The sequence below is a fragment of the Anolis sagrei genome, chromosome 12 (genome assembly GCF_037176765.1).
Source record: "Anolis sagrei isolate rAnoSag1 chromosome 12, rAnoSag1.mat, whole genome shotgun sequence".
NCBI classification, from domain to species: domain Eukaryota; kingdom Metazoa; phylum Chordata; class Lepidosauria; order Squamata; family Dactyloidae; genus Anolis; species Anolis sagrei.
Genome location: NC_090032.1, coordinates 16,797,051 through 16,823,090, shown reverse-complemented (window position 1 = coordinate 16,823,090; position 26,040 = coordinate 16,797,051). Strand labels below are relative to the sequence as shown.

General features: G+C 46.4%; 1 protein-coding gene across 1 annotated transcript; it reads right to left on the bottom strand.

Moving 5' to 3' along the window:
- Positions 1-43: 43 nt before the first annotated feature.
- On the bottom strand, positions 44-25,204 carry PRDX5 (peroxiredoxin 5). The gene is made up of 6 exons (XM_060758404.2): positions 24,981-25,204; positions 21,159-21,293; positions 14,043-14,174; positions 12,578-12,616; positions 9,622-9,686; positions 44-329 (listed from the first exon to the last, which is right to left on the bottom strand). The coding sequence occupies exons 1-6, from the start codon at positions 25,119-25,121 to the stop codon at positions 224-226; spliced, it is 618 nt and encodes a 205-aa protein (XP_060614387.2). The 5' UTR covers positions 25,122-25,204; the 3' UTR covers positions 44-223.
- Between the last annotated feature and the right edge of the window lie 836 nt (positions 25,205-26,040).

Sequence of the window (26,040 nt, the reverse complement as noted above, 5' to 3'; positions counted from 1 at the left end):
AGCACATCCCAAACACACACAAGCAGAAGAAGCACCAAACCAATAAACCAGTAAAGTTTTATTTTAGACTGTTTTATATCCATGATAACCGAGCCCATCGAGCAGGGGATTAAAACAACTATGCGAAGGCCATCTCATCCCGATTTCAAGCCGAATCCTGCATGCCACAAATGTGATCGGCCTGCGGGAGTCAGGAGATGGGCGACAAGAGCCTTGAAGGGCTTCAGAGTTGGGAGACAATATTGGTGGCCAAACTGCAAGTGAGGCCTGTCCCGTCCTCTTCCACGTTCAGGGACTTGACGACCCCATCATCCACCACCATGGAAAACCTGTAGAGCAGGGAGGAGACAGAGGTGACAGAAGAGGGTCAGATGAGAGAGAGATCGAGACAAATCGGTTTCTGCAGCAAGAAAAAATCTAATCCAGTGTTTCTCAACCTGGGGGTCGGGACCCCTGAGGGGGTCGCGAAGGGGTGTCAGAAGGGTCGCCAAAGACCATCAGAAAACATAGTATTTTCTGTTGGTCATTGGGATTCTGTGTGGGAAGTTTGACCCAATTCTAATGTTGGTTGAGTTCAGAATGCTCTTTGATTGTAGGTGAACTATAAACCCCAACAAACTACAACTCTATTTTCTCCAGTCTCCACATCTGGGCATATTTATTTATTTATTATTTATTTATTTACTGCGCTTATATACCGCAATTCTCAGCCCAAGGGCGACTCATTGCGTATACAACATGAAAAAACAAGTGCAATCTACAAAGCATAGTGCAAAACAATCTACAATTCATCATAATCATAAAAAACATCTTATCAAAACAACAACATTACTACAAAATTTCTACTACATTCCGAATCGTCTCATCGTCAAGCCACAATCCGATATCATTTCCGTTGTTCCATTCCTATGGTCAATTGCCAGTCATTGCACTTCTTGATCAAATGCCTTCTTAAATAGCCAGGTCTTTAACTTCCTGCGGAATATTAGCAGGGAGGGGGCTAGCCTGATGTCCACGGGAAGGGTGTTCCACAGCCGAGGAGCCACCACCGAGAAGGCCCTATCTCTCGTCCCCACCAGCTGTGCCTGTGAGGCAGGCGGGATCGAGAGCAGGGCCTCCCCGGAAGATCTCAAAGTCCTCGTGGGCTCATAGGCCGAGAGGCGGTCAGTTAGGTATTTTGGGCCAGAACCGTTTAGGGCTTTAGCATACTGAGTATTTGTGCCAAGTTTGGTCCAGATCCATCATTGCATGAATCCACAACACTCCTCTGGATATAGGTGAACTACAACTCCCAAAATCAAGGTCAATGCCCACCAAACCGCTCCAGTGTTTTCTGTTGGTCACGGGAGTTCTGTGTGCCAAGTTTGGTTTAAATCCATCGCTGGTGGAGTTCAGAATGCTCTTTGATTATAAGTGAACTATAAATCCCAGCGACTACAACTCCCAAATTACAAAATCAACCCACCCCCCCAACCGCACTAGCATTCACATTTGGGCAAATTGGGTATTTGTGCTCAATTTAGTCCAGTGAATGAAAATACATCCTGCATATCAGATATTTACATTACGATTTATAACTGTACTAAAATGACAGGTATCAAGTAGCAACGAAAACAATATTATGGTTGGGGGTCACCACAACATATGGAATTGCATTAAGGGGTCAAGGAATTAGCAAGGTTGAGAACCACTGATCTAATTTGATGTGCAGTCAAAGGCTTTCATGGCCAGAACCACTGAGTTGCTGTGAGTTTTCCTGGCTGCTTCTTGCCTGGATGATGGGGTCGTCAAGTCCCTGCTCTAGCCACGGCATTCAAGCGCTATCGACGAGATCGGAGGCAGGGGAGCCTCTGCAGATAAGCAGCTACGCAAAGAGGCTTATCTAATCGGGAACCTTGATTGTGCAAGGCGTTGGGAAAGAGCTTTCGCAACAGCAGAGGTCATGGAGCCCCTTTGCAAGGAGTGAATGAGACTTATGGCTTTCCATGTTTTAAGACAAAATCATACTTTCATACTAGGGAAGGGTGGTGGGAGGAAGTGGGAGAAATAAAAATGTAATATGAATGAATCTGTAAAGAATGTGAAATTGAAATTGAATCCAGACAAGACAGAGGTCCTCCTGGTCAATCGCAAGGCCGAACAGGGTATAGGGTTACAGCCTGTGCTGGATGGGGTCCCACTCCCCCTGAAGACGCAGGTTCGCAGCTTGGGTGTGACCCTGGACTCATCGCTGAGCCTGGAACCCCAGGTTTCGGCGGTGACCAGGGGAGCATTTGCACAGCTAAAGCTTATGCGCCAGCTGCGCCCATACCTTGGGAAGTCTGACTTGGCCACGGTAGTCCACGCTCTGGTTACATCCCGTTTAGACTACTGCAACGCTCTCTACGTGGGGTTGCCTTTGAAGACGGCTCGGAAGCTCCAACTAGTCCAACGCTCGGCAGCCATGATTTTAACAGGAGCGGAGCGCAGGGAGCATACAACCCCCCTGTTGCGCCAACTCCACTGGCTACCGATCTGCTACCGGGCTCAATTCAAAGTGCTGGCGTTGGCCTTTAAAGCCCTAAACGGTTCCGGCCCAAGCTACCTATCCGACCGCATCTCTGCCTATGAACCCACCAGGACTTTGAGATCTTCCGGGGAGACCCTGCTCTCGATCCCGCCTGCTTCTCAAGCTCGGCTGGCGGGGACGAGAGATAGGGCCTTCTCGGTGGTGGCTCCTCGGCTGTGGAACACCCTTCCTACGGACATTAGACTAGCACCATCTCTAATGGTATTCTGCAAAAAAGTGAAGACCTGGCTGTTTGAGCAGGCGTTCGAATAATTAGTGCAATGATTGGTTAATGAACACTGGAATGGAACAATGGATGATGAATCTGGAACATGTTTTTGATGACGAGACGACAGTGAATGGGTATTGTAGTAACTGTTTATTAATTGTGTAATGTGTTAGGTTGTTAACTGTTTCTATTCTGTAGCACTGAATTTTTGCTGTTCGTATTTGTTGTGAACCGCTGTGAGTCGCCTTCGGGCTGAGAACAGCGGTATAGAAGTAAGGTAAATAATAATAATAATAATAATAATAATAGATAATACAGAAACATGTTATTCTAATGCAGGGGTCCTCAAACTACGGCCCGTGGGCCACTTCCGGCCCGCCAAGGGCACTTATCCGGCCCCCCCAACACAGTGCCCCTCCCTTGGCTGGCTCACGCTATCCGTCAGGCCCGATGGGCAGCGTGAGCCAGCCAAGGGCAGCTGCTCCGTGCGGCCTACTCGCGTGTAAAGCACATTGCGAGGTGCTTTACGCACGAGTAGGCCACGCGTTGCTGCTCCTCCCTTGGCAGGCTCACGCTGCCCATCGAGCCTGATGGGCAACGTGAGCCAGCCAAGGGAGGCCGCCCCGGCACTCCACGCAGTCATGCTGGCCACATGACCTTGGAGGTGTCTACGGACAACGCCGGCTCTTTGACTTAGAAATGCAGATGAGCACCCCAGAGTCAAACATGACTGGACTTCATGTCAGAGGAAAACCTTTAACTAGGAAAATTGTGGAAGATCCACGGTGGGAGAAAGAACTCTTGTCTGTTGGAGGTAGGAATGAATGTTTCAATTGGCCACCTTGATTACCATTTCATAGCCTGACAGTTTTTAGGGAGAGGTGATTAGCTGGCCCTGATTGTTTCTTGTCTCAAGTTCCCCTGTGTTTGAGTGTTGTTATTTATTTACACTTATAATTTTAGAGTTTTTTTTAATACTGGTAGCCAGATTTTGTTCAGACTAGAAATAGGAAGATTTCCCATTCTCTGCTCCTGGAATTACTGCCTAAAGAGGGTGAGAAAGAACCGCCTCCCTCTAAGGGCCCTTCCACACAGCAAAATCAGATATGTGCAATGTGCATAGGAATTTTTTAATTTTTTTTTTTAAAAAAAAACTATAGTCCAGCCCTCCAACGGTCTGAGGGACAGTGAACTGGCCCCCGGTTTAAAAAGTTTGAGGACTCCTGTTCTAATGCAGCGGTTCTCCACCTGGGGGTCGCGACTCCCAGGGGTGTTGCTGGGCCATTTTTCTTGGGATCACGAAGGTGCCTCAGTTGGCCCTGCCCCCTCCGCCTCCTCAACATGGCTGCCGGCCCCTGTGCCAGGGAAACAGCCAGGCTTTCCAGGTCAGCTCCAGCTTGAGCGAGGCCTCCTTCGCACTCCCGCCGGCCAGCAAGGGTGCAAGGCAGGCAAGGGCCCTTTGCGCAAAGCCTCGCCTTGCCTTGCACAAAGCCTCCCTCGCCGCTCTCGCGCTCCCGCTGAGCGGCAGGATTGTGTGGGATGGCGAGGGCCTCTTCGTGCAAGGATTGCCTTGCACGAAGCTTCCCTCGCCGCCCTCACGCTCCCGCCAAGTGGCAGGGTTGTGTGGGATGGCGAGGGCCTCTTTGCACAAGGATTGCCTTGCTCGAAGCTTCACTCGCCACCCTTGCGCTCCCGCTGAGTGGCAGGGGCATAGGGGATAGCGAGGGCCTCTTTGCGCAAGGATTGCCTTGCACGAAGCTTCCCTTGCCAAGCTTCCCTCGCCAAGTGGCAGGGGCACGTGGGAAGGCGAGGGCTTCTTCCCGCAAGGCCTTGCCTTGCACGAAGCTTCCCTCGCCACCGTCGCCAAGTGGCAGGGGCGCGGGGGAAGGCGAGGACCCCTTCGCGCCATCCGGCAGGGATGTGAACCAGGCAAGGCACTCCACATAAGGCCAGGCCGCTTGGGGGATCCTTCCATGACCGGCTTTCACTGCCAGAAGCACGAGCCTCCCTGCCGGATCTGGGCCCAGACTCCAAAATGCACCAAGCAATGTCAAGGTATGTATATTTTCCCCAAAACTTCTCCAGTATTTTATGTTGGTAATTGGAGTTCTGTATGCCAGGTTTGGATCAATTCCATGATTGTCAGAGTTCAGAATGCTCTTTGATGGCAGGTGAACTATACATTCAAGCAACTGCAACTCCCAAATGTCAGGGTCTATTTCCCCCAAACTCCACCAGTGTTCAAATTTGGGCATATTGAGTATTTGTGCCACGTTTGGTCCAGATCCATAGTTGTTTGGGTTCACTATGCTCTCCAGATGTAGGTGAACTACATCTTCCCTAAATCACTGTCAATTCCTCCCAAACCCCTCCAGTATTTTTAGTTTGACATGGGAGTTCTATGCGAAGGTCTCAGTGGTCTGAATCAGTTGAAGGTACTGCAAATCCCATCATCTGTTTTCCATACTCCCCCAAACGTATTTTTTCTGATTAATTACAATGCTTTAATTATGTTGAATTTGTAACAATGAAAGCACATCCTGCCTATCAGATATTTACATTACGATTCGTAACAGTAGCAAAATTAGAGTTATAAAGGAGCAACAAAAATATTTTTATGGTTGGGGGTCACCACCACATGAGGAAGCAGGTTACAGCCTGTGTTGGATGGGGCCGCACTCCCCCTGAAGACGCAGGTTCGCAGCTTGGGTGTGACCCTGGACTCATTGCTGAGCCTGAAACCCCAGGTTTCGGCGGTGACCAGGGGAGCATTTGCACGGCTAAAGCTTGTGCGCCAGCTGCGCCCGTACCTTGGGAAGTCTGACTTGGCCACGGTAGTCCACGCTCTGGTTACATCCCGTTTAGACTACTGCAACGCTCTCTACGTGGGGTTGCCTTTGAAGACAGCTCAGAAGCTCCAACTAGTCCAACGCTTGGCAGCCATGATACTAACAGGAGCGGAGCGCAGGGAGCCTACAACCCCCCTGTTGCGCCAACTCCACTGGCTACCGATCTGCTACCGGGCTCAATTCAAAGTGCTGGCGTTGGCCTTTAAAGCCCTAAACGGTTCCGGCCCAAGCTACCTATCCGACCGCATCTCTGCCTATGAACCCACCAGGACTTTGAGATCTTCCGGGGAGACCCTGCTCTCGATCCCGCCTGCTTCTCAAGCTCGGCTGGCGGGGACGAGAGATAGGGCCTTCTCGGTGGTGGCTCCTCGGCTGTAGAACACCCTTCCTACGGACATTAGACTAGCACAATCTCTAATGGTATTCCGCAAAAAAGTGAAGACCTGGCTGTTTGAGCAGGCGTTTGAATAATTAGTGCAATGATTGGTTAATGAACACTGGAATGGAACAATGGATGATGAATCTGGAACATAATTTTGATGACGAGACGACAGTGAATGGGTATTGTAGTGACTGTTTATTAATTGTGTAATGTGTTGTGTTGTTAACTGTTTCTATACTGTAGCACTGAATTTTTGCTGTTCGTATTTGTTGTGAACCGCTGTGAGTCGCCTTCGGGCTGAGAACAGCGGTATATAAGTAAGGTAAATAATAATAATAATAATAATAATAGATAATACAGAAACATGTTATTCTAATGCAGGGGTCCTCAAACTACGGCCCTTGGGCCACTTCCGGCCCGCCAAGGGCACTTATCCGGCCCCCCCAACACAGTGCCCCTCCCTTGGCTGGCTCACACTATCCGTCAGGCCCGATGGGCAACGTGAGCCAGCCAAGGGAGGCTGGCCCGGCACTCCATGCAGTCATGCTGGCCACATGACCTTGGAGGTGTCTACGGACAATGCCGGCTCTTCAACTTAGAAATGCAGATGAGCACTTCATGTCAGAGGAAAACCTTTAACTAGGAAAATTGTGGAAGATCCACGGTGGGAGAAAGAACTCTTGTCTGTTGGAGGTAGGTATGAATGTTTGAATTAGCCACCTTGATTACCATTTCAGAGTTTTTAGGGAGAGGTGATTAGCTGGCCCTGATTGTTTTTTGTCTCAAGTTCCCCTGTTTTTTGTCTCAAGTTCCCCTGTGTTTGAGTGTTGTTATTTATTTACACTTATAATTTTATTTTTTTAATACTGGTAGCCAGATTTTGTTCAGACTAGAAATAGGAAGATTTCCCATTCTCTGCTCCTGGAATTACTGCCTAAAGAGGGCTAGAAAGAACCCCCTCTAAGGCCCCTTCCACACAGCAAAATCAGATATGGGCAATGTGCATAGGAATTTTTTAATTATTATTTTTTTAAAAAAACTATAGTCCAGCCCTCCAACGGTCTGAGGGACAGTGAACTGGCCCCCGGTTTAAAAAGTTTGAGGACTCCTGTTCTAATGCAGCGGTTCTCAACCTGGGGGTCGCGACTCCCAGGGGGGTTGCTGGGCCATTTTCTGGGGGTCACAAAGGCGCCTCGGTTGCCCCTGCCCCCTCCGCCTCCTCAAACTGGCTGCCGGCCCCTGTGCCAGGGAAACAGCCAAGCTTTCCAGGTCAGCTCCAGCTTGAGCGAGGCCTCCTTCGCGCTCCCACCGGCCGGCAAGGGCGCAAGGTAGGCGAGGGCTCTTTGAGCAAGGCCTTGCCTTGCACAAAGCTTCCCTTGCTGCCCTTGCGCTCCCGCTGAGTGGCAGGGTTGTGTGGGAAGGCGAGGGCCTCTTCGCGCAAGGATTGCCTTGCACGAAGCTTCCCTCGCCACCCTCGCGCTCCCGCTGAGCGGCAGGGGCGTAGGGGATGGCGAGGGCCTCTTCGTGCAAGGATTGCCTTGCACGAAGCTTCCCTCGCCACCCTTGCGCTCCCGCTGAGCGGCAGGGGCGTAGGGGATGGCGAGGGCCTCTTCGCGCAAGGATTGCCTTGCACGAAGCTTCCCATGCCGCCCTCGCGCTCCCGCCGAGTGGCAGGGGCACGTGGGAAGGCGAGGGCCTCTTTGTGCACAGCCTTTCCTTGCACGAAGCTTCCCTCGCCGCCCTCGCCAAGTGGCAGGGGCACGTGGGAAGGCGAGGGTCTCTTCGCGCAAAGCCTTGCCTTGCACGAAGCTTCCCTTGCCACCCTTGCGCTCCCGCCAAGTGGCAGGGGCATTTGGGAAGGCGAGGGCCTCTTCGCGCAAGGCCTTGCCTTGCATGAAGCTTCCCTCGCCACCCTCGCGCTCCCGCCAAGTGGCAGGGGCACGTGGGAAGGCGAGGGCTTCTTCGCGCAAAGCCTTGCCTTGCACGAAGCTTCCCTCGCCGCCCTCGCGCTCCCACCAAGTGGCAGGGGCACGTGGGAAGGCGAGGGCTTCTTCGCGCGAAGCCTTGCCTTGCACGAAGCTTCCCTCGCCGCCCTCGCGCTCCCACCAAGTGGCAGGGGCACGTGGGAAGGCGAGGGCTTCTTCGCGCGAAGCCTTGCCTTGCACGAAGCTTCCCTCGCCGCCCTCGCGCTCCCACCAAGTGGCAGGGGCACGTGGGAAGGCGAGGGCTTCTTCGCGCGAAGCCTTGCCTTGCATGAAGCTTCCCTCGCCACCCTCGCGCTCCCACCAAGTGGCAGGGGCACGTGGGAAGGCGAGGGTCTCTTTGCGCAAAGCCTTGCCTTGCACGAAGCTTCCCTCACCGCCCTCGCGCTCCCGCCAAGTGGCAGGGGCACGTGGGAAGGCGAGGGCTTCTTCGCGCAAAGCCTTGCCTTGCACGAAGCTTCCCTCGCCGCCCTCGCGCTCCCACCAAGTGGCAGGGGCACGTGGGAAGGCGAGGGCTTCTTCGCGCGAAGCCTTGCCTTGCACGAAGCTTCCCTCGCCGCCCTCGCGCTCCCACCAAGTGGCAGGGGCACGTGGGAAGGCGAGGGCCTCTTCGCGCAAGGTTTTGCCTTGCACGAAGCTTCCCTCGCCGAGTGGCAGGGGCGCGGGGGAAGGCGAGGACCCCTTCCCGCTATCCGGCAGGGATGTGAACCAGGCAAGGCGCTCCACGTAAGGCCAGGCCGCGTGGGGGATCCTTCCGTGCCTGGCTTTCACCGCCTGCCGGGCTTGCCGGAGGCACGAGCCTCCCTGCCGGATCTGGGCCCACACTCCAAAATGCACCAAGCAATGTCACGGTATGTATATTTTCCCCAAACTTGTCCAGTATTTTATGTTGGTAATTGGAGTTCTGTATGCCAGGTTTGGATCAATTCCATGATTGTCAGAGTTCAGAATGCTCTTTGATGGCAGGTGAACTATACATTCAAGCAACTGCAACTCCTAAATGTCAGGGTCTATTTCCCCCAAACTCCACCAGTGTTCAAATTTGGGCATATTGAGTATTTGTGCCACGTTTGGTCCAGATCCATAGTTGTTTGGGTTCACAATGCTCTCCAGATGTAGGTGAACTACATCTCCCCTAAATCACTGTCAATTCCTCCCAAACCCCTCCAGTATTTTTTGTTTGACATGGGAGTTCTGTGCGGAGGTCTCAGTGGTCTGAATCAGTTGAAGGTACTGCAAATCCCATCATCTGTTTTCCATACTCCCCCAAGCATATTTTTTCTGATTAATTACAATGCTTTAATTATGTTGAATTTGTAACAATGAAAGCACATCCTGCCTATCAGATATTTACATTACGATTCGTAACAGTAGCAAAATTAGAGTTAGAAAGGAGCAACAAGAATAATTTCATGGTTGGGGATCACCACCACATGAGGAAGCATATTTAGGGATCCCGGTGTTAGAAAGGTTGAAAACCACTGTTCTAATGTATGCTTACAATAGACAAATATTATCTGTTCAAATATGCTATTTTCTTTTCAATTAAAAAAATTTTTTTAAAAAAACTTTCCAAAACAGGATTAGATACTCCTCCTTGCCAGAAGGAAGTCTTAACCCTCCTGCATTACCGTTTGGATCGGTTGGTTCCAAAGAGCTCTCGAAGCGGTTCCTTATCCAGCAAGAGGTTTGTGGCCTGTGGGATAAAACAAATGGGGAAAGGGCAGAAGAAAGGAAAAGAATGACTCGCTAAGAACAAAATAAATAGAAAGGACAAAAAATAGGGAAAAGATCAGATAGCCCATACTGCCAGTTAAATATAAACAATAATAGGGACCGGATGGCTAAGTAAGAAACGACTGTATGTTCCTGTTGTGTCATCTTCTTCTGGAACGTCATCAAAATATTGTATCAACAATATTATTGATTTATATCTAACTAGCTGTACCTGCCACGCAGAGGCGGCTCTAGGTAATTTTCAATGGTAAGCAAACAGTATTTTGCCCCGCCCCCCAACCCATCACTGATATATATATTCCGTTCGTCGTGGGAGTTCTGTGTGCCATATTTGTTTCAATTCCATCATTGGTGGAGTTCAGAATGCTCTTTGATTGTAGGTGAACTATACATCCCAGTAACTACAACTCACATATGTCAAGGTCTATTTTCCCCCAAGAGCGCCCCTGGGAAATATCAACTCTACTGCAAACGCTTACTTTGTGTAATGGTTGAGCCGCCCCTGCCGCCACGCGTTGCTGTGGCCAACCTTCCCTCATTCTTTGTCTCCTTCTTTCTTTGGGGGGAGATGTAGTGCGTGCACACACACACACACATATACACATATAGGTGTGGATAATATGGTAATGTCTATGTTGAAAGGAAGTTGTGGAGAATGCCTACATGGATGTTAAATTTTACTATATTTCCTCAACTTTCCCCTCAAATACACACAGTCACGTGGGAAATAAGTGGCTCTGCTGGAGTGCATGTCTGGAGGGGTTATTGTGGGGATGATCTTGCATGTGCATTAATTCCACTATATTTATGCACTCACTATTGCTCTGTCAGCATGTGTATGTTGCCAAGTTGTAAAAGATAGATAGATAGAATGATTTCCAATTCATATAGCAGTTCAAAAACATGCAAATGTGAGTAGAGCAATAGGTACCACTCTGGCAGGAAGGTAAGGGCGCTCTATGCAGTCATGACTTTGGAGGTGTCTACGGACAACGCCGGCTCTTCAGCTAAAAAATGGAGATGAGCACCAGAGTCCCAGAGTTGGACGTGACTGGATTTAATGTCAGGGGGAAACCTTTAGCTTTAACCTATATATACACACACAGTGTGGATATGCTATTGTGTGTTTTGTTTCGTGAACAAATTGTGGGACTATAGATATCGGACACTACCTTCCCAACTGTCCTCCCTCCCTGACAGGGGCAGACCCCCCTCATTGGTCAGGCTCTGTCTGTCCCCCCCCCCCCCAGCTCCTGGCTCCCCCCTGCTTTGCTTGGCTTCACCATCCCCGCCAAGTGTGGAAACGGCTGTGATGAGCTCTGAGCCTGGGATCTGCTGCTACTGCTGCCTGTGCTTCTGCCTCCTCCTCCTCCTCCTCCTCTTCTTCCTCTATGTGGGTCCCCCTTCAGTCTCTCTCCTGCCTCAGAAGCTTAGTGGGGGCTGGAAGCCTTGGAAGTGCCCACCTTTGCAAAGGCAACGGGAAGAGCCAAGAGGAGGGAAGAGAGGAGGTTGCCTCTCTCTCTCTCTATCCCCAGGCTGTGCAAGGCGCGCTCTCCCCTCTTTCCCATGCTTCCTTCTTTCTTTCCTCCCTTCTTCCTTTCTCCCTTTCCTCTGTCATCACAGAAGGCAAGGAGGAAGGTAAAGAGGAAGGGGTCATGCTGACGTGAGGGAGGAAGCTCCCTGCTGCGGTGAGGGAGGATCCTTCCAATAATAATAATAGAATAAAATAATAAATGTAATAATAACAACAACAATAATAGAGTAAAATAATGGAAATGTAATAACAGTAATAATAGGCCATGAGTTGGAAGTCAGCCCGGGTTGGAGTGGGTTTCCAACCAATTGTGTAGTCTGTTGTCAACTTTTGCAACCCGAAAGACAGTTGCATCTGTCAAGTAGGAAAATTAGGTAACACCTTAAAGTCTGGGGAGGCTAAATTAACTAATTTATGAGGCCGTAAAAAAGACTCCAGCAAAGCACTCCAGCAAAAAAGCATGCGGGGAATGCGGAAGTGCTTCATCAGCGTCGCAAATGGACGATGAAAGCGACAGCTCCCCTGGCGGCCAGAAAAAGTTAAATAGCCTCTGTGTATGTCTGTATATGTTTGCATGTCAAAAATTGGCATTGAATGTTTGCCATATATGTGTACACCGTAATCCGCCCTGAGTCCCCTGCGGGGTGAGAAGGGCGGAATATAAATGTTGCAAATTAAATAAATAAATAAATAAATAAATAATAGCATAATAAATGTAATAATAACAATAATAAATAGAGTAAAATAATGGAAATGTAATAACAGCAGTAAGAATAGAATAATAAATGTAATAATACTATTAATAATAGAGTAAAATAATAAATGTAATATCAACAATAATAGAATAAAATAATGGAAATGTAATAACAGTAATAGAATAATAAATGCAATAACAATAATAAATAGAGTAAAATAATGAAAATGAAATAATAACAGTAACAATAGAATAATAAATGTAATAATACTACTAATATTCGAGTAAAATAATAAATGTAATAAAAATAATAATAACAGAGTAAAATAATAAATAACCTTGACTCAAATATAAGTTGAGGGGGACATTTTCAGCCTTAAAAAAGGGCTGAAAAACTAGGCTTATACTCAAGTATATACAGTATATAGTTAATATGATTATTTCATAATTCAAAACATCCGTCTGGCCCCACTGACCCCCAGTATCCAGCTTGCAGCAGATTTCCTGCCTATGCAATGATGGGCAGGAAAACCATTCTCATCGCTACTCATAATAGATGTTCTGGGTAGTCAATGAAGATGGAAATCTCATTGTCCTATTCCATGATTCAAGATTTCCGTACCTTCCCAAATGCTCCTGTCGGATCAGCCAGCATCCGCACCTGTGGAAAGAAGAAAACCTGGATTGATACTAAAAAAAGTGCTTGACAAGCAAGATGCAAAGGTATGACCCCTTAAGATGGCTTGTCAACAACCCTATGATTTTTTTGAAATTACACTATATTGTATTGTGTGTTGTTGAAGGCTTTCATGGCCTGAAGTAATGAGAAAGTGTTGGTTTCTAATATATGTAATTTCTTTATGGTTATGGGTAAAGAGTATTTCTTGTTGTTTCTTTGTCAGTGTTGATGTCGAGATTGTCTGGTTTGCCTACTCTGGAACATGCAACATATAATAATCCTTCTTTAGGGGTCCCTTCCAAATCTAGGATACTATATCTCTCTCTGTGTGTGAATCATATATATTTATATCTATGACTGGATGGCTCTTTGTCAGGAGGGCTTTGATTGCATTTTCTTGCCCTGGTGAAAGGAATTGGACTGGATGGCCTTAAGTATTTTCTGTTGGTCATGGGGATTCTGTGTGGGAAATTTGCCCCAATTCTATCATTCGCGGGGTTCAGCATACTCTTTGATTCTAGGTGAAATATAAATCCCAGTAACAACACCTCCCAAATGTCAAGGTCTATTCCCCCAAACTCCACCTGTGTTTATATTTGAGCATATGGAATATTTGTGCCAAGTTTGGTCCAGATCCATCATTGTTTGAGTCCACAGTGCTCTTTGGATGTGGGTAAACTACAACTCCCAAACTCAAGGTCAATGCCCACCAAACCCTTCCAGTGTTTTCTGTTGGTCATGGGAGTTCTGTGTGCCAAGTTTGGGTTAATTCCATCATTGGTGGAGTTCAGAATGCTCTTTGATTGTAGGCGAACTATAAATCCCAGCAACTACAACTCCCAAACATCAAGATTCTATTTTCCCCAAACTCCACCAGTGTTCCCATCTGGGCATATTGAGTATTCGTGTTGCGTTTGGTCCAGATCCATCATTGTTTGAATCCCTTCCAGTATTTTCTGTTGGTCATGGGAGAACTGTGTGCCAAGTTTGGTTCAATCCCATCGTTGGTCGGGTTCAGAATGCTCTTTGATTGTAGGTGAACTATAAATCCCAGCAACTACAACTCCCAAATGACAAACTCATTTTTTGATTGAAGGACATACATTGGATTGTTAGGTGTATGCTGTCCAAATTTGGTGTCAATTCTCCCAGTGGTTTTTGAGTTCTTTTAACCCAACAAACCAACATTACATTTTTATTTATATAGATATAGCTATATTGTGCTTTGCCTTGAGCAAAAGGTAGAGGTACGTAATAAATAAAAAAATATTATTAGTAAACTTAGGGGGTTTTTTTGGTTTCATTTCTTTTGAAGATTTTTTTAGACTTATAAACGCCTGGGATCCTAGTTTTTCCCCTGAAATGGTGTTGCTTGCACAAGTTCAAACCTGATTCTTCAGTTACTCACCTTTCCCTCGGCTTGGTGCGCGTTCCCCCACTCCTTCATGACGAAAACATCATTGACAGAAAGGCAGGCAATGATTTCCACCCCTTTGCCTTTGAGCTGCCCTGCTTTCTCCACATAACCTGGTAGGTGCGTCTGCAAAGAATAAAGGAAGGAATTAAGACTTTCAGGATATAGTCTAGAAATTGAACAAAGCGTGAGAAAGAAGCCATATAGGTAGAGCCAAGTGTTTAGGATGTTTTTGTTTTTTTTAACAGATTTTGAAATGCAGGACAATACATGCTGAGGAATTTCAGAAATGGAACAAGACTGAACACAAACTTCATCTCAGCCGGATATTAATTTTCTACATTTGAACCATGTTGTACTTTGCCTCAAGGCACAAGGAGAGGCGAGTAATAAATTATTAATATTATTATTTTATTATCATATTTTATGGTCACAATCATATCTTACATTATTATTATTATTATTATTATTATTATTATTATTATTTATTAACAACATTTTCAAAACTTCTGCCCTATCTAACTTTTGTTTTGTGTATTTTAATATGTATTTCATAAATCTGGAGGAAAGCAAGAGTCATCGCCATCTTGAAGCCAGGCAAAGACCGTAATGATCCAAAAAGCTACAGACCAATCTCCTTGTTGTGCCACCTCTACGAAGTTCTGGAGATACTTATTTTGCATAGAATTATGGAAAAAATAGACCCCTGTCTGATCCCACAGCAAGCTGGCTTCAGGAAAGGCAAAAGCTGCACATCGCAAGTGCTGAACCTGACTCAGCACATAGAAGATGGCTTTGAAAGGCAGCAGATCACAGGAGCTGTCTTCATAGACCTGTCAGCGGCTTATGAGACTGTCAACCACCGCCTCCTCCTGAGAAAAATGCATAATCTCACAAAGGACGACCACCTCACCCGCCTCATAGGAAACCTGCTACAAACCAGGAGCTTTTTTGTTGAGTTCCAGGGCCAGAGAAGCAGATGGCAGAAACAGAAGAACGATCTGCCTCAGGGGAATGTGTTCGCTCTATCCATGTTCAACATCGACACATATGACCAGCCACTGCCAGAAGGGACAGAGAGTTTCATCTATGCTGATGATCGTGCCATCACTGCTCAAGCACAGAGCTTTGAGATGGTAGAACAGAAGCTCTCCGAAGCTCTAGGTGCTCTTACTGCCTATTACAGGGCAAACCAGCTGATCCCTCATCCATCTAAAACACAGACATGTGCTTTTCATCTCAAGAACAGACAAGCATCCCGAGCTCTGAGGATCACCTGGGAAGGAATCCCACTGGAGCATTGCAGCGCACCCAAATACCTGGGAGTCACTCTGGACCGTGCTCTTACCTACAAGAAGCTCTGCCTGAACATCAAGCGAAAAGTGGGTGCTAGAAACAATATCATACGAAAGCTGACTGGCACAACCCGGGGATCACAACCAGACACAGTGAAGACATCCCCACTTGCGCTATGCTACTCTGCTGCTGAGTATGCATGCCCAGTGTGGAACACATCTCACCACACTAAAACAGTGGATGTGGCTCTTAATGAGACATGCCACATTATCATGGGGTGTCTGCACCCTACACCACTGGACAAATTACACTGCTTAGCCAATATTGCACCACCTGACATTCGCCGGGAAGTAGCAGCCAATAGTGAAAGGACCAAGGCAGAGACATCTCCAGCTCATCCCCTGTTTGGGTATCAGCCAGCACGTCAACGACTTAAATCAAGAAATAGTTTTTTAAGATCTAAAGAGACACTAGCTGGAACACCTCAGCAAGCGAGAGTCCAAAAGTGGCAGGCTGAAACCCAGAACCTCAACCAATGGCTGATACCAAATGAGAGACTCCCTCCTGGGCACACAGAAGACTGGGCGACTTGGAAGGCGCTGAACAGACTGTGCTCTGGCACTACGAGATGCAGAGCCAACCTTCAGAAAAGGGGCCACAAAGTGGAATCCACGACATGCAAGTGGGGAGAAGAGCAAACCACTGACCTCCTGCTGCAATGCACCCTGAGCCCTGCCACATGCACCATGGAGGACCTTCTTGCAGCAACACCAGAGGCACTCCAAGTGGCCAGATACTGGTCAAAGGACATTTAATCAACCACCAAACTCACACATTTTGTATTTTGTCTGTTTGTTTGCTTTGTTTCTGTTAGAAATGTAATATAATTGACTGGTTGCCCTGACACGACAAATAAAAATAAATTGGAAATATTTTAATACGTGCATTCTTAAATGTATTTTAATGTTTTTAAATGTATTGTCATGTTTTTAAATGTATTGTCGAAGGCTTTCGTGGCCGGAATCACTGGGTCGTTGTAGGTTTTTTTCGGGCTATATGGCCATGTTCTAGAGCAGGGGTATTCAAACCTTTTTAAACAGAGGGCCAGGTCACAGTCCCTCAAACTGTTGGAGGGCCTGATTATAATTTGAAAAAAAAAATTGAATGCATTCCTATGCACACTGCACATATCTTAGTTGTAGTGCAAAAAACACTAAAAAACAATACAATAATTAAAATGAAGAACAATTTTAACAGATATAAACTTAGTATTTCAATGGGAAGTGTGGGCCTGGTTTTGGCCGATGAGATAGGATTGTTGTTGTTGTGTGCTTTCAAGTTGTTTCAGACTTAGGTTGACCCTGAGCGAGGACCAGGTAAATGACCTTGGAGGGCCGTATCTGGCCCTCGGGCCTTCGTTTGAGGACCCCTGTTCTAGAGGCATTCTCTCCTGACGTTTCGCCTGCATCTATGGCAAGCATCCTCAGAGGTAGTGAGGTCACTGCCTCTGAGGATGCTTGCCATAGATGCAGACGAAACGTCAGGAGAGAGTGCCTTTAGAACATGGCCATATAGCCCAAAAAAACCCTACAACAACCCTGTGTTTTATTTGTTTTAACCATGTTGTAACCTGCCTCAAGCTGTGAGGAGAGGCAGGTAATAATAATAATAATAATAATAATAATAATAATAATAACCATCATCATCATCATCAAACTACTCTGGGACTTCCAAATTCAGACTGACAGAGTTTTGGAGCACAAGACTCCTGACCTCACGATCGTGGAAAGAAACAAAGCGTGGATCGTCAGTGTCACAATCCCAACACCGACAGCAGGATTGACGAGAAGCAACTGGAAAAACTTACATTATATGAAGATTTAAAGATTGAACTGCAAAGACTCTGACACACAGTAAAGGTGGTTCCAGTGGTAATCGGCACACTGGGTGCAGTGCCTAAAGACCTTGGCCTGCACTTAAAAACAATCGGCGCTGATCAAATCACTATCTGTCAGGACAAACTAATATTCCTTTTAAAGAATAGCTCGGGAAGCCCAATAAAAAGGACAGATTGGTCGTCCTTTGAGAAATATGAGAAAGAGAAGAAACAGAGAGAGTGTCTAGCAATGAGATTTTTTTTGTCCGTTTATGTTTTTCTTATTTTTATCACATTTATCTCTGCTTTTACCCTATTCATGATTACAAAGAAGTTTATAGAGTAAGAAGAAAAACTAAATAAAAAATATAAAAACAAGGACATATTACTGGCGAAGACACAGAATGGAAGTCAAAGGACTTTCCTATTTTTTACTTATTTTTTCTATATATTTTTTAGATATATATGTGCATTTTTTCCTCTTTCCCCCCCTTTTTTCTCTTTTTTTGTCTATTTCTATCTATTCTTAAATATTTTCCTACTTTCCTATAAATTTAGTGTTTTCCCACTTTCTATGTAATTTCTAATAAAATGATTGTATTTCTTTGTGTGTGTATAATAAAAAAATAATTTAAAATATTACCACCTGTCAACTGCAAAAGGCCACTCTACTCAGATCTGCACACATTATTTGCCAACAGTCCTAGACACTTGGAAAGTGTCCGATGTGTGATCCAATACAACAGCCAGCATAGTGATCTTGTTTGCTGTGTACTAATTTTGTTGTGTTTCAAATAATAATAATAATAATAATTCAGTTCTTGTGGGTTTTTTCGGGCTATATGGCCATGTTCTAGAGGCATTTCTCCTGACGTTTCGCCTGCATCTATGGCAAGCTTCCTCAGAGGGTGAGGTCTGCTGGAGCTGGGAAAAAAGGGGTTTATATATCTGTGGAATGACCCGGGTGAGACAAAAGGCATTTGTAAGTTGGGCTAGGTGTGAATCTTTTCAACTGACCACCTTGATTAGCATACAATGGGCTGACTGTGCCTGGAGCAAACTCTTCTTGAAAGGTGATTAGATGTCCCTGCCTGTTTCTCTCTCTGCTGTTTTAATTTTAGAATTTTTTAATACTGGTAGCCAGACTTTGTTCATTTTCATGGTTTCTTCCTTTCTGTTGAAATTGTCCACATGTTTGTGGATTTCAATGGCTTCTCTGTGTAGTCTGACATGGTGGTTGTGAAAGTGGTCCAGCATTTTTGTGTTCTCAAATAAAATGCTGTGTCCAGGTTGGTTCATCAGGTGCTCTGCTATGGCTGACTTCTCTGGTTGGAGTAGTCTGCAGTGCCTGGACCATCTTAACAGCATCCACCCTAACATCCAGTTCACTATGGAAAAAGAAAAGGAAGGAAGACTGCCTTTTCTAGATGTCCTAGTCATCCGCAAACCAGATCAACAATTGGGTCACACCGTTTACAGAAAACCCACACACACAGATAGATATCTACACAAAAACTCCAACCATCACCCAAGTTAAAAAAGAAGCACCATTAAAGCCTTGGCAGACCGTGCAAAAAGAATCTGTGAACCCCACCTCCTCCAAGATGAACTGAAGCACCTCAACTGGGCTCTCCAGGCCAATGGAGACTCCACCTCAGACATCAGAAGAACTGCAAGACCAAGAACAAGCCACAAGAGTAAAGATGAAGATCCACCCAGAGGAAAAGTGTTCCTGCCATACATCAAGGGAACCACTGATCGCATAGGGAAGCTGATGAGGAAACACAACATACAAACAATCTACAAACCCACCAAGAAAATCCAACAAATGCTACGTTCAGCAAAGGACAAGAGGGATCCTCTCACCTCTGCAGGAGTCTACCGTATACCATGCAGCTGTGGACAAGAAGTCTACATAGGGACCACCAAACGCAGCGCCCAAACAAGAATCCAGGAACATGAAAGGCACTGCAGACTACTCCAACCAGAGAAATCAGCCATAGCAGAGCACCTAATGAACCAACCTGGACACAGCATATTATTTGAGAACACAAAAATGCTGGACCACTCTCACAACCACCATGTCAGACTACACAGAGAAGCCATTGAAATCCACAAACATGTGGACAATTTCAACAGAAAGGAAGAAACCATGAAAATGAACAAAGTCTGGCTACCAGTATTAAAAAATTCTAAAATTAAAACAGCAGAGAGAGAAACAGGCAGGGACATCTAATCACCTTTCAAGAAGAGTTTGCTCCAGGCACAGTCAGCCCATTGTATGCTAATCAAGGTGGTCAGTTGAAAAGATTCACACCTAGCCCAACTTACAAATGCCTTTTGTCTCACCCAGGTCATTCCACAGATATATAAACCCCTTTTTTCCCAGCTCCAGCAGACCTCACCCTCTGAGGAAGCTTGCCATAGATGCAGGCGAAACGTCAGGAGAAATGCCTCTAGAACATGGCCATATAGCCCGAAAAAACCCACAAGAACTGAGTGATTCCGGCCATGAAAGCCTTCGACAATACAATAATAATAATAATAATAATAATAATAATAATAATAATACATTGTATCTTCAGATAGCAAAGGAACCCCTACAAACAAATTAATCTTTTGGAGTATTTTGGAATTCCAAAAGGAGGGATATGATTTTGGAGACATTTGGGATTTCAGCTCCCAGCAGCCCTTGGGCAGCATGGTAAGGAATTATGGAAACAATAGCCCCAAAACATATCATGAGCCAAAGGTTATCCAACTCTCTCGTTCTTGCCAGAGTTAAAGCAACTTCCTGACCACACTGCATTGCACCATGAGTTCCAGCATGTGTCTTTCTTTGAAATAACTGCCATTCTGACCTTCCCACCAAAATTTGGAGATACAGTACATATTAATAATGGGGTTTCGCAGCAGAAACTAGATACCCCAATTTAGTTGTGCTGATGACCACTGGGACCACCTGTATTGGTTTATGCCAGAGCCTTTGCAGTTCGATTTTGAGGTCCTGATAATGGCTGAGTTTTTCCTGTTGTTTTTCCTCAATATAACTGTCACCTGGTATGGTGACAGTTTTCTATATAATTATAATTATAATAATAATAATTAATAATAATAATAACATTTCCATTATTTTACTCTATTATTATTTTTACTAGCCGACCCCTGCCACGCGTTGCTGTGGCCCACATGGGGGTTCTGTGTGGGAGGTTTGACCCAATTAGGTTCTTGTGGGTTTTTTCGGGCTATAGGGCCATGTTCTAGAGGCATTTCTCCTGACGTTTCGCCTGCATCTATGGCAAGCATCCTCAGAGGTAGTGAGGTCTGTTGGAATTAGGACAATGGGTTTATATATCTGTGGAATGACTGGGGTGGGGCAAAGAGCTCTTCTCTGCTGGAGTTAGGTGTGAATGTTTCAACTGACCACCTTCATTAGAATTTGAAGGCCTGTCTGAGCCTGGGAAAATCCCCTGTTGAGAGGTGTTAAGATGTGCCTGGCTGTTTCCTCTCTGCTGTTTTGCTGTTGTAATTTTAGAGTTTTTTAATACTGGTAGCCAGATTTTGTTCATTTTCATGGTCTCTTCCTTTCTGTTGAAATTGCCCACATGCTTGTGGATTTTCCCAGGCTCAGACAGGCCTTCAAATGCTAATGAAGGTGGTCAGTTGAAACATTCACACCTAGCTCCAGCAGAGAAGAGCTCTGCTGATATTGTACTATCCTAATAACATAATATATTGTATGTATGTGTGTGTGTGTGTATATATATATATATATATCTTGAAGCCACTCTGAGTCCCCTTTGGGGTGAGAAGGGCGACATATAAATACCATAAATAAATAAATAATATGTCCCATAACCGTGTTAGATGTGGGATTCTGGAAAAGTAAGACTATATATTCAGCGTCTATAAGGAGAAATACACCGAGTCCTACTCACTTTTGAACATCCTGGAGTGAATGCACCGGGGACGCCAAAGAGGATGCCCTTCTTTCCCTTGAAAAGGCTGGCAATGTTCACTTTGGCGCCAGGGTCACCCTCATAGACTTCCACGCTGGGCAATTTGTCTCCAACCTGTCCAAATGAGGAGACAAAAGATTCAGGGCTGGGTCCATTTCAGCGACTTGGCAACAAGGCAAGGAAAAGGACATTTGTCCAAAAGAGAGAAGTACTAGGCTTTCTAGATATTCTTCTTTGTTTACTTTACTTAGGCGATCCCTCATTGTTCGAGCATGATGGCCTTCCAAGTGTACTGTCTTGGTGGTGGATCCATAGGGGACTGTGGAGCTCCCGCAGTGAGGACATCACTTTCCAGTTGGAAGACGGTCCTCATCATGGTTGGCTTGATGCACCTTCCTCTTGGCACGTTTCTCCCATTTATTTATTTATTTCGAGTATTTCTACCCCGCCCTTCTCAACCCCCAGGGGGGGAGGGGGGACTCAGGGCGGATTACAACCTGCACAATTCGATGCCACATTCAACAAAGTAAAAATATAACAATTATAAACAGTTAAAACATTCAAGTAATACAATAACAACTAAAAAGAATAACCAATCTAGTGGCCAACGTTCACCGAGTTCTAAAATCCGTAAGTCCATTCAGCATTATCCTTTCCAAACTCTGGTCGTCATTGCCTTGTCGGTCTGGCATATTACCCAAAGGCCTGGTCCCATATCCATGTTTTCAACTTCCTTCTGAAGGAGAGGAGGGATGTCGATGACCTAATTTCCCCCGGGGAGTGAATTCCACAGGCGAGGGGCCACCACCGAGAAGGTCCTGTCCCCCGTCCCCACCAGTCTCACTTGTGGTAAAGGACTTAGGCTTGGGCAATCCATGGTTCTAAATGGTTCTAAAGTACTTACAAAACTAAAGTTCTGGTGGTGAAAATTTCAGAACTCTAACAAAACTCTCAAAATTTCATAATAAATGGCAGTTCCTAATTGGTTCTGTCATTAAAATCACCAATAATGAAATAATAATTAAATTTTGAAAGTTTTGTTAGAGTTCTGAAATTTTCACTACCAGAACTTTAGTTTTGTAAGTACTTTAGAACCATTTAGAACCATGCATTGCCCAAGCCTAAAGGTGGGACCGAGAGCAGGGCCTCCCCAGAAGATCTTAAACTCCAAGATGGGACATAGAAGGAGATACATTCGGACAGGTACGCTTTTGCCCTCCATTTGTGCCTCTTCAAATTCCTCAGCACTGCTGGTCACAGCTGACCTCCAGCTGGAGCTCTCAAGGGCCAGGGCTTCCCAGTTCTCAGTGTCTATGCCAGAGTTTTTAAGGTTGGCTTTGAGCCCATCTTTATTTATTTATTTAGAAGTTTTCTATACTGGCCTTCTCACCTCGACGAGGGACTCAGGTCGGTTTACAGCATATATAAAATACAATCATATAAAGAACAACAAGTGCAAAGTCATTACATATTAAAATAGTACAATACAGTACAATAAAACATCATCATCACAATTACCTAAGCCAAATCGTCAATCCAGTCATGGTCATAGTCATACTTGTAGTCACAGTTCATCATAATTCATCACAGGGGGAGGTTCTAGATTCAGTCCTCAAATGCCACATTCCAAATGTCTTTAGTAATTTCCTGAATGTCAGGAGGGAGGGAGCAGATCTGATCTCTAGTGGGAGGGAGTTCCAAAGCCGGGGAGCCACCACCGAGAAGGCCCTGTCCCTTGTCCCCACCAACCGTGATTGCGAGGGTGGTGGGACCGAGAGCAGGCCCCCCCTGGAAGATCTTAATAGCCTTGATGGTTCATAGGGGAGAATCCGTTCGGACAGGTAAACTGGGCCAGAGTCGTTTAGGGCTTTATAGGTCAGAACCAGCACTTTGAATTGTGCACAGAAGCTGATCGGCAGCCAGTGGAGCTGGCGTAACAGAGGGGTCGTATGGTCTCTGTACCCCGCTCCTGTTAGCAATCTGGCTGCCGCACGTTGGACTGATTGACGCTTCCAGGCAGTCTTCAGAGGCAACCCCACGTAGAGAGCATTGCAGTAGTCTAAACGCGATGTAACCAGAGCGTGGACTACTTTAAATCTCTTTTCGTAGGATAATCCTCCAGGGTGGGTCCGTAGGTGGCAATGGAGCCCTATTCTTGACCTGCATCTTCTCCTGCAGCGAGGGCATTGGTTTCCAGGTGAAAAGCGGTCCCAGTTGGGGTTGGCTTGACGCGTCTTCCTCTTGGCATGTTTATTTCTTCCTCCATTCATGCCTCTTCAAATTCTGCAGCACTACTGGTCACAACTGACCTCCAGCTGGAGTGCTCAAGGGCCAGAGTTTTTAAAGAAAAAGGAATGTTGGTGGGAAGGAAAAGAGATTGAAAGATGGGATCAAAGCCAACCTTAAAAACTCTGGCATTGACCCTGAGAACTGGGAAGCCAGAGTTTTTAAGGTTGGCTTTGATCCCATCTTTCAATCTCTTTTCCTTTCCACCCACATTCCGTTTTCCATTCTTGAGATCGGAGTAGAGCAACTGCTTTGTGAGACGGTGGTCGGGCATCCGGACAACGTGGCCAGCCCAGCGGAGTTGATGGCGGAGGACCATTGCTTCAATGCCGGTGGTCTTTGCTTCTTCCAGCATGCTGACATTTCCCCGCTTGTCTTCCCAAGAGATTTGCAGGATTTTCCGGAGGCAGCGCTCATGGAATCGTTCCAGGAGTTGCATGTGACGTCTGTAAACAGTCCTTGTCCTGCAGGCATATTTGAAGCCATAGTTCCGCGTCCTAGTCTTCAAGGAAACAGAAAACAAGTTCTCCCCCTCCTCCCTCTCACATATTTATCCCTGGCCTTCTTCATGTCTTCTCAGGCTATTTAAGCCGCTCCTCATAGGGCTTGTTCTCCAGATCCCTCCTTTTTACTCCACATTTTCGCTTATCCAACGTTCTGCTCTTGGCCCGTTTATGCTGGAGAAGAGACTACTGTACATAATCCCATACAGAAAGGCTTCTCTTCTTCTCGGGCTCTTTAAGCCGCTCCTCATAGGGCTTGTTCTCCAGATCCCTCCTTTTTAGTCCACATTTTCGCTTATTTTCGTTGATGTTGGAGAAGAGACTACTGTACATAATCACATACAGAATGGCTTCTCTTCTTCTCAGGCTCTTTAAGCCGCTCCTCATAGGGCTTGTTCTCCAGATCCCTCCTTTTTAGTCCACATTTTCGCTTATTTTCGTTGATGTTGGAGAAGAGACTACTGTACATAATCCCATACAGAAAGGCTTCTCTTCTTCTCGGGCTCTTTAAGCCGCTCCTCATAGGGCTTGTTCTCCAGATCCCTCCTTTTTAGTCCACATTTTCGCTTATTTTCGTTGATGTTGGAGAAGAGACTACTGTACATAATCCCATACAGAAAGGCTTCTCTTCTTCTCGGGCTCTTTAAGCCGCTCCTCATAGGGCTTGTTCTCCAGATTCCTCCTTTTTAGTCCACATTTTCGCTTATTTTCGTTGATGTTGGAGAAGAGACTACTGTACATAATCACATGCAGAAACTACAATGCACAATAGACATAAATACACACACACAAAATATGGTATTCCAGCCCTTAAGAGGAATGCCTCACACACAGTCAATGCAACTCGAGAAGGGCCTGAGTGAGGCCTAGGCCTGGAATGCCTCCTGAGGAGGCATTCCAGGCCTAGGCCTCACTCAGGCCCTTCTCGAGCCTTTGCCAACTCTAATGACGGCTCCCGGAGGGGCCAAACCGCGTTAACTCTCCGGTGTGGACCCGCCCCGAGGCGACTGACCTTGAGGGCGGCCATGGCTGCTGCTCCGGTCCCGAAATACCGGCCCTTCTGCGCTCCACGGATGCCGAGGAGTGGGGCCTGCACCAAAACAGCCCTGCCTGCCAAAGCCAGCACCCCCGCCCCTCGCCACCCCGTTGCCATGGAAATCGCAGGAGTGACGGCTGCTGCCCTGGCAACCCCGGGCCTGCCTCCCAAGTCTCCCTCTCCCCTCCGGAGGGCGGGTAGTCAGGGGGCGGGGCCAACGCAAGGGGCGGGGCCTGGGGTGGCTCATCTGCATCTCATTTGCATGAAGTACAACCACGTGGAAATGAACACAATCTGCCGACCAGTATTAAAAACCAACCTCTAAAATCAGCATGGTAAATAAAGAACAACGCTCAGAAAAACAGGAAATAATCAGGGCCAGCTAACCTCCCCTGAAAGGATCCTCCCCCCAGGCAGGAAGCAGCCGGGCTTTGAAGCTGCAAGGCTATTCAATGCTAAGGCTTTAAAGCTGTAAGGGTATTCAATGCTAAGGATTCCCCCCAGGCAGGAAGCAGCCAAGCTTTGAAGCTGCAAGGCTATTCAATGCTAAGGCTTTAAAGCTGTATGGGTATTTAATGCTAAAGATTCCCCCAGGCAGGAAGCAGCCAGGCTTTGAAGCTGCAAGGCTATTCAATGCTAAGGCTTTAAAGCTGTAAGGCTATCCAATGCTAAGGATTCCCACATTCAGGAAGCAGCCAGGCTTTGAAGCTGCAAGGCTATTCAATGCTAAGGATTTCCCTCCAGGCAGGAAGCAGCTAGGCTTTGAAGCTGAAAAACTATTCAATCCTAAGGCTTTAAAGCTGTAAGGCTATTCAATGCTAAGGATTCCCCCATTCAGGAAGCATCCAGGCTTTGAAGCTGCAAGGGTATTCAATACTAAAGATTCTCCCCAGGCAGGAAGCAGCCAGGCTTTGAAGCTGCAAGGCTATTCAATGCTAAGGATTCCCCCAGACAAGAGATAGCCAGGCTTTGAAGCTGCAAGGCTATTCAACGCTAAGGATTCTACACGCAGGAAGCAGCCAGGTTTTGAAGCTGC

Excerpts from the sequence above, each read along its gene's own strand:
- PRDX5 (XM_060758404.2), bottom strand. The coding sequence starts at position 25,121 with ATGGCAACGGGGTGGCGAGGGGCGGGGGTGCTGGCTTTGGCAGGCAGG. Across the intron at positions 21,294-24,980 it reads CAGCCATGGCCGCCCTCAAG|GTTGGAGACAAATTGCCCAG; the intron begins GTCAGTCGCCTC and ends TCATTTGGACAG. Across the intron at positions 330-9,621 it reads GGAACCAACCGATCCAAACG|GTTTTCCATGGTGGTGGATG; the intron begins GTAATGCAGGAG and ends CCTGCTCTACAG.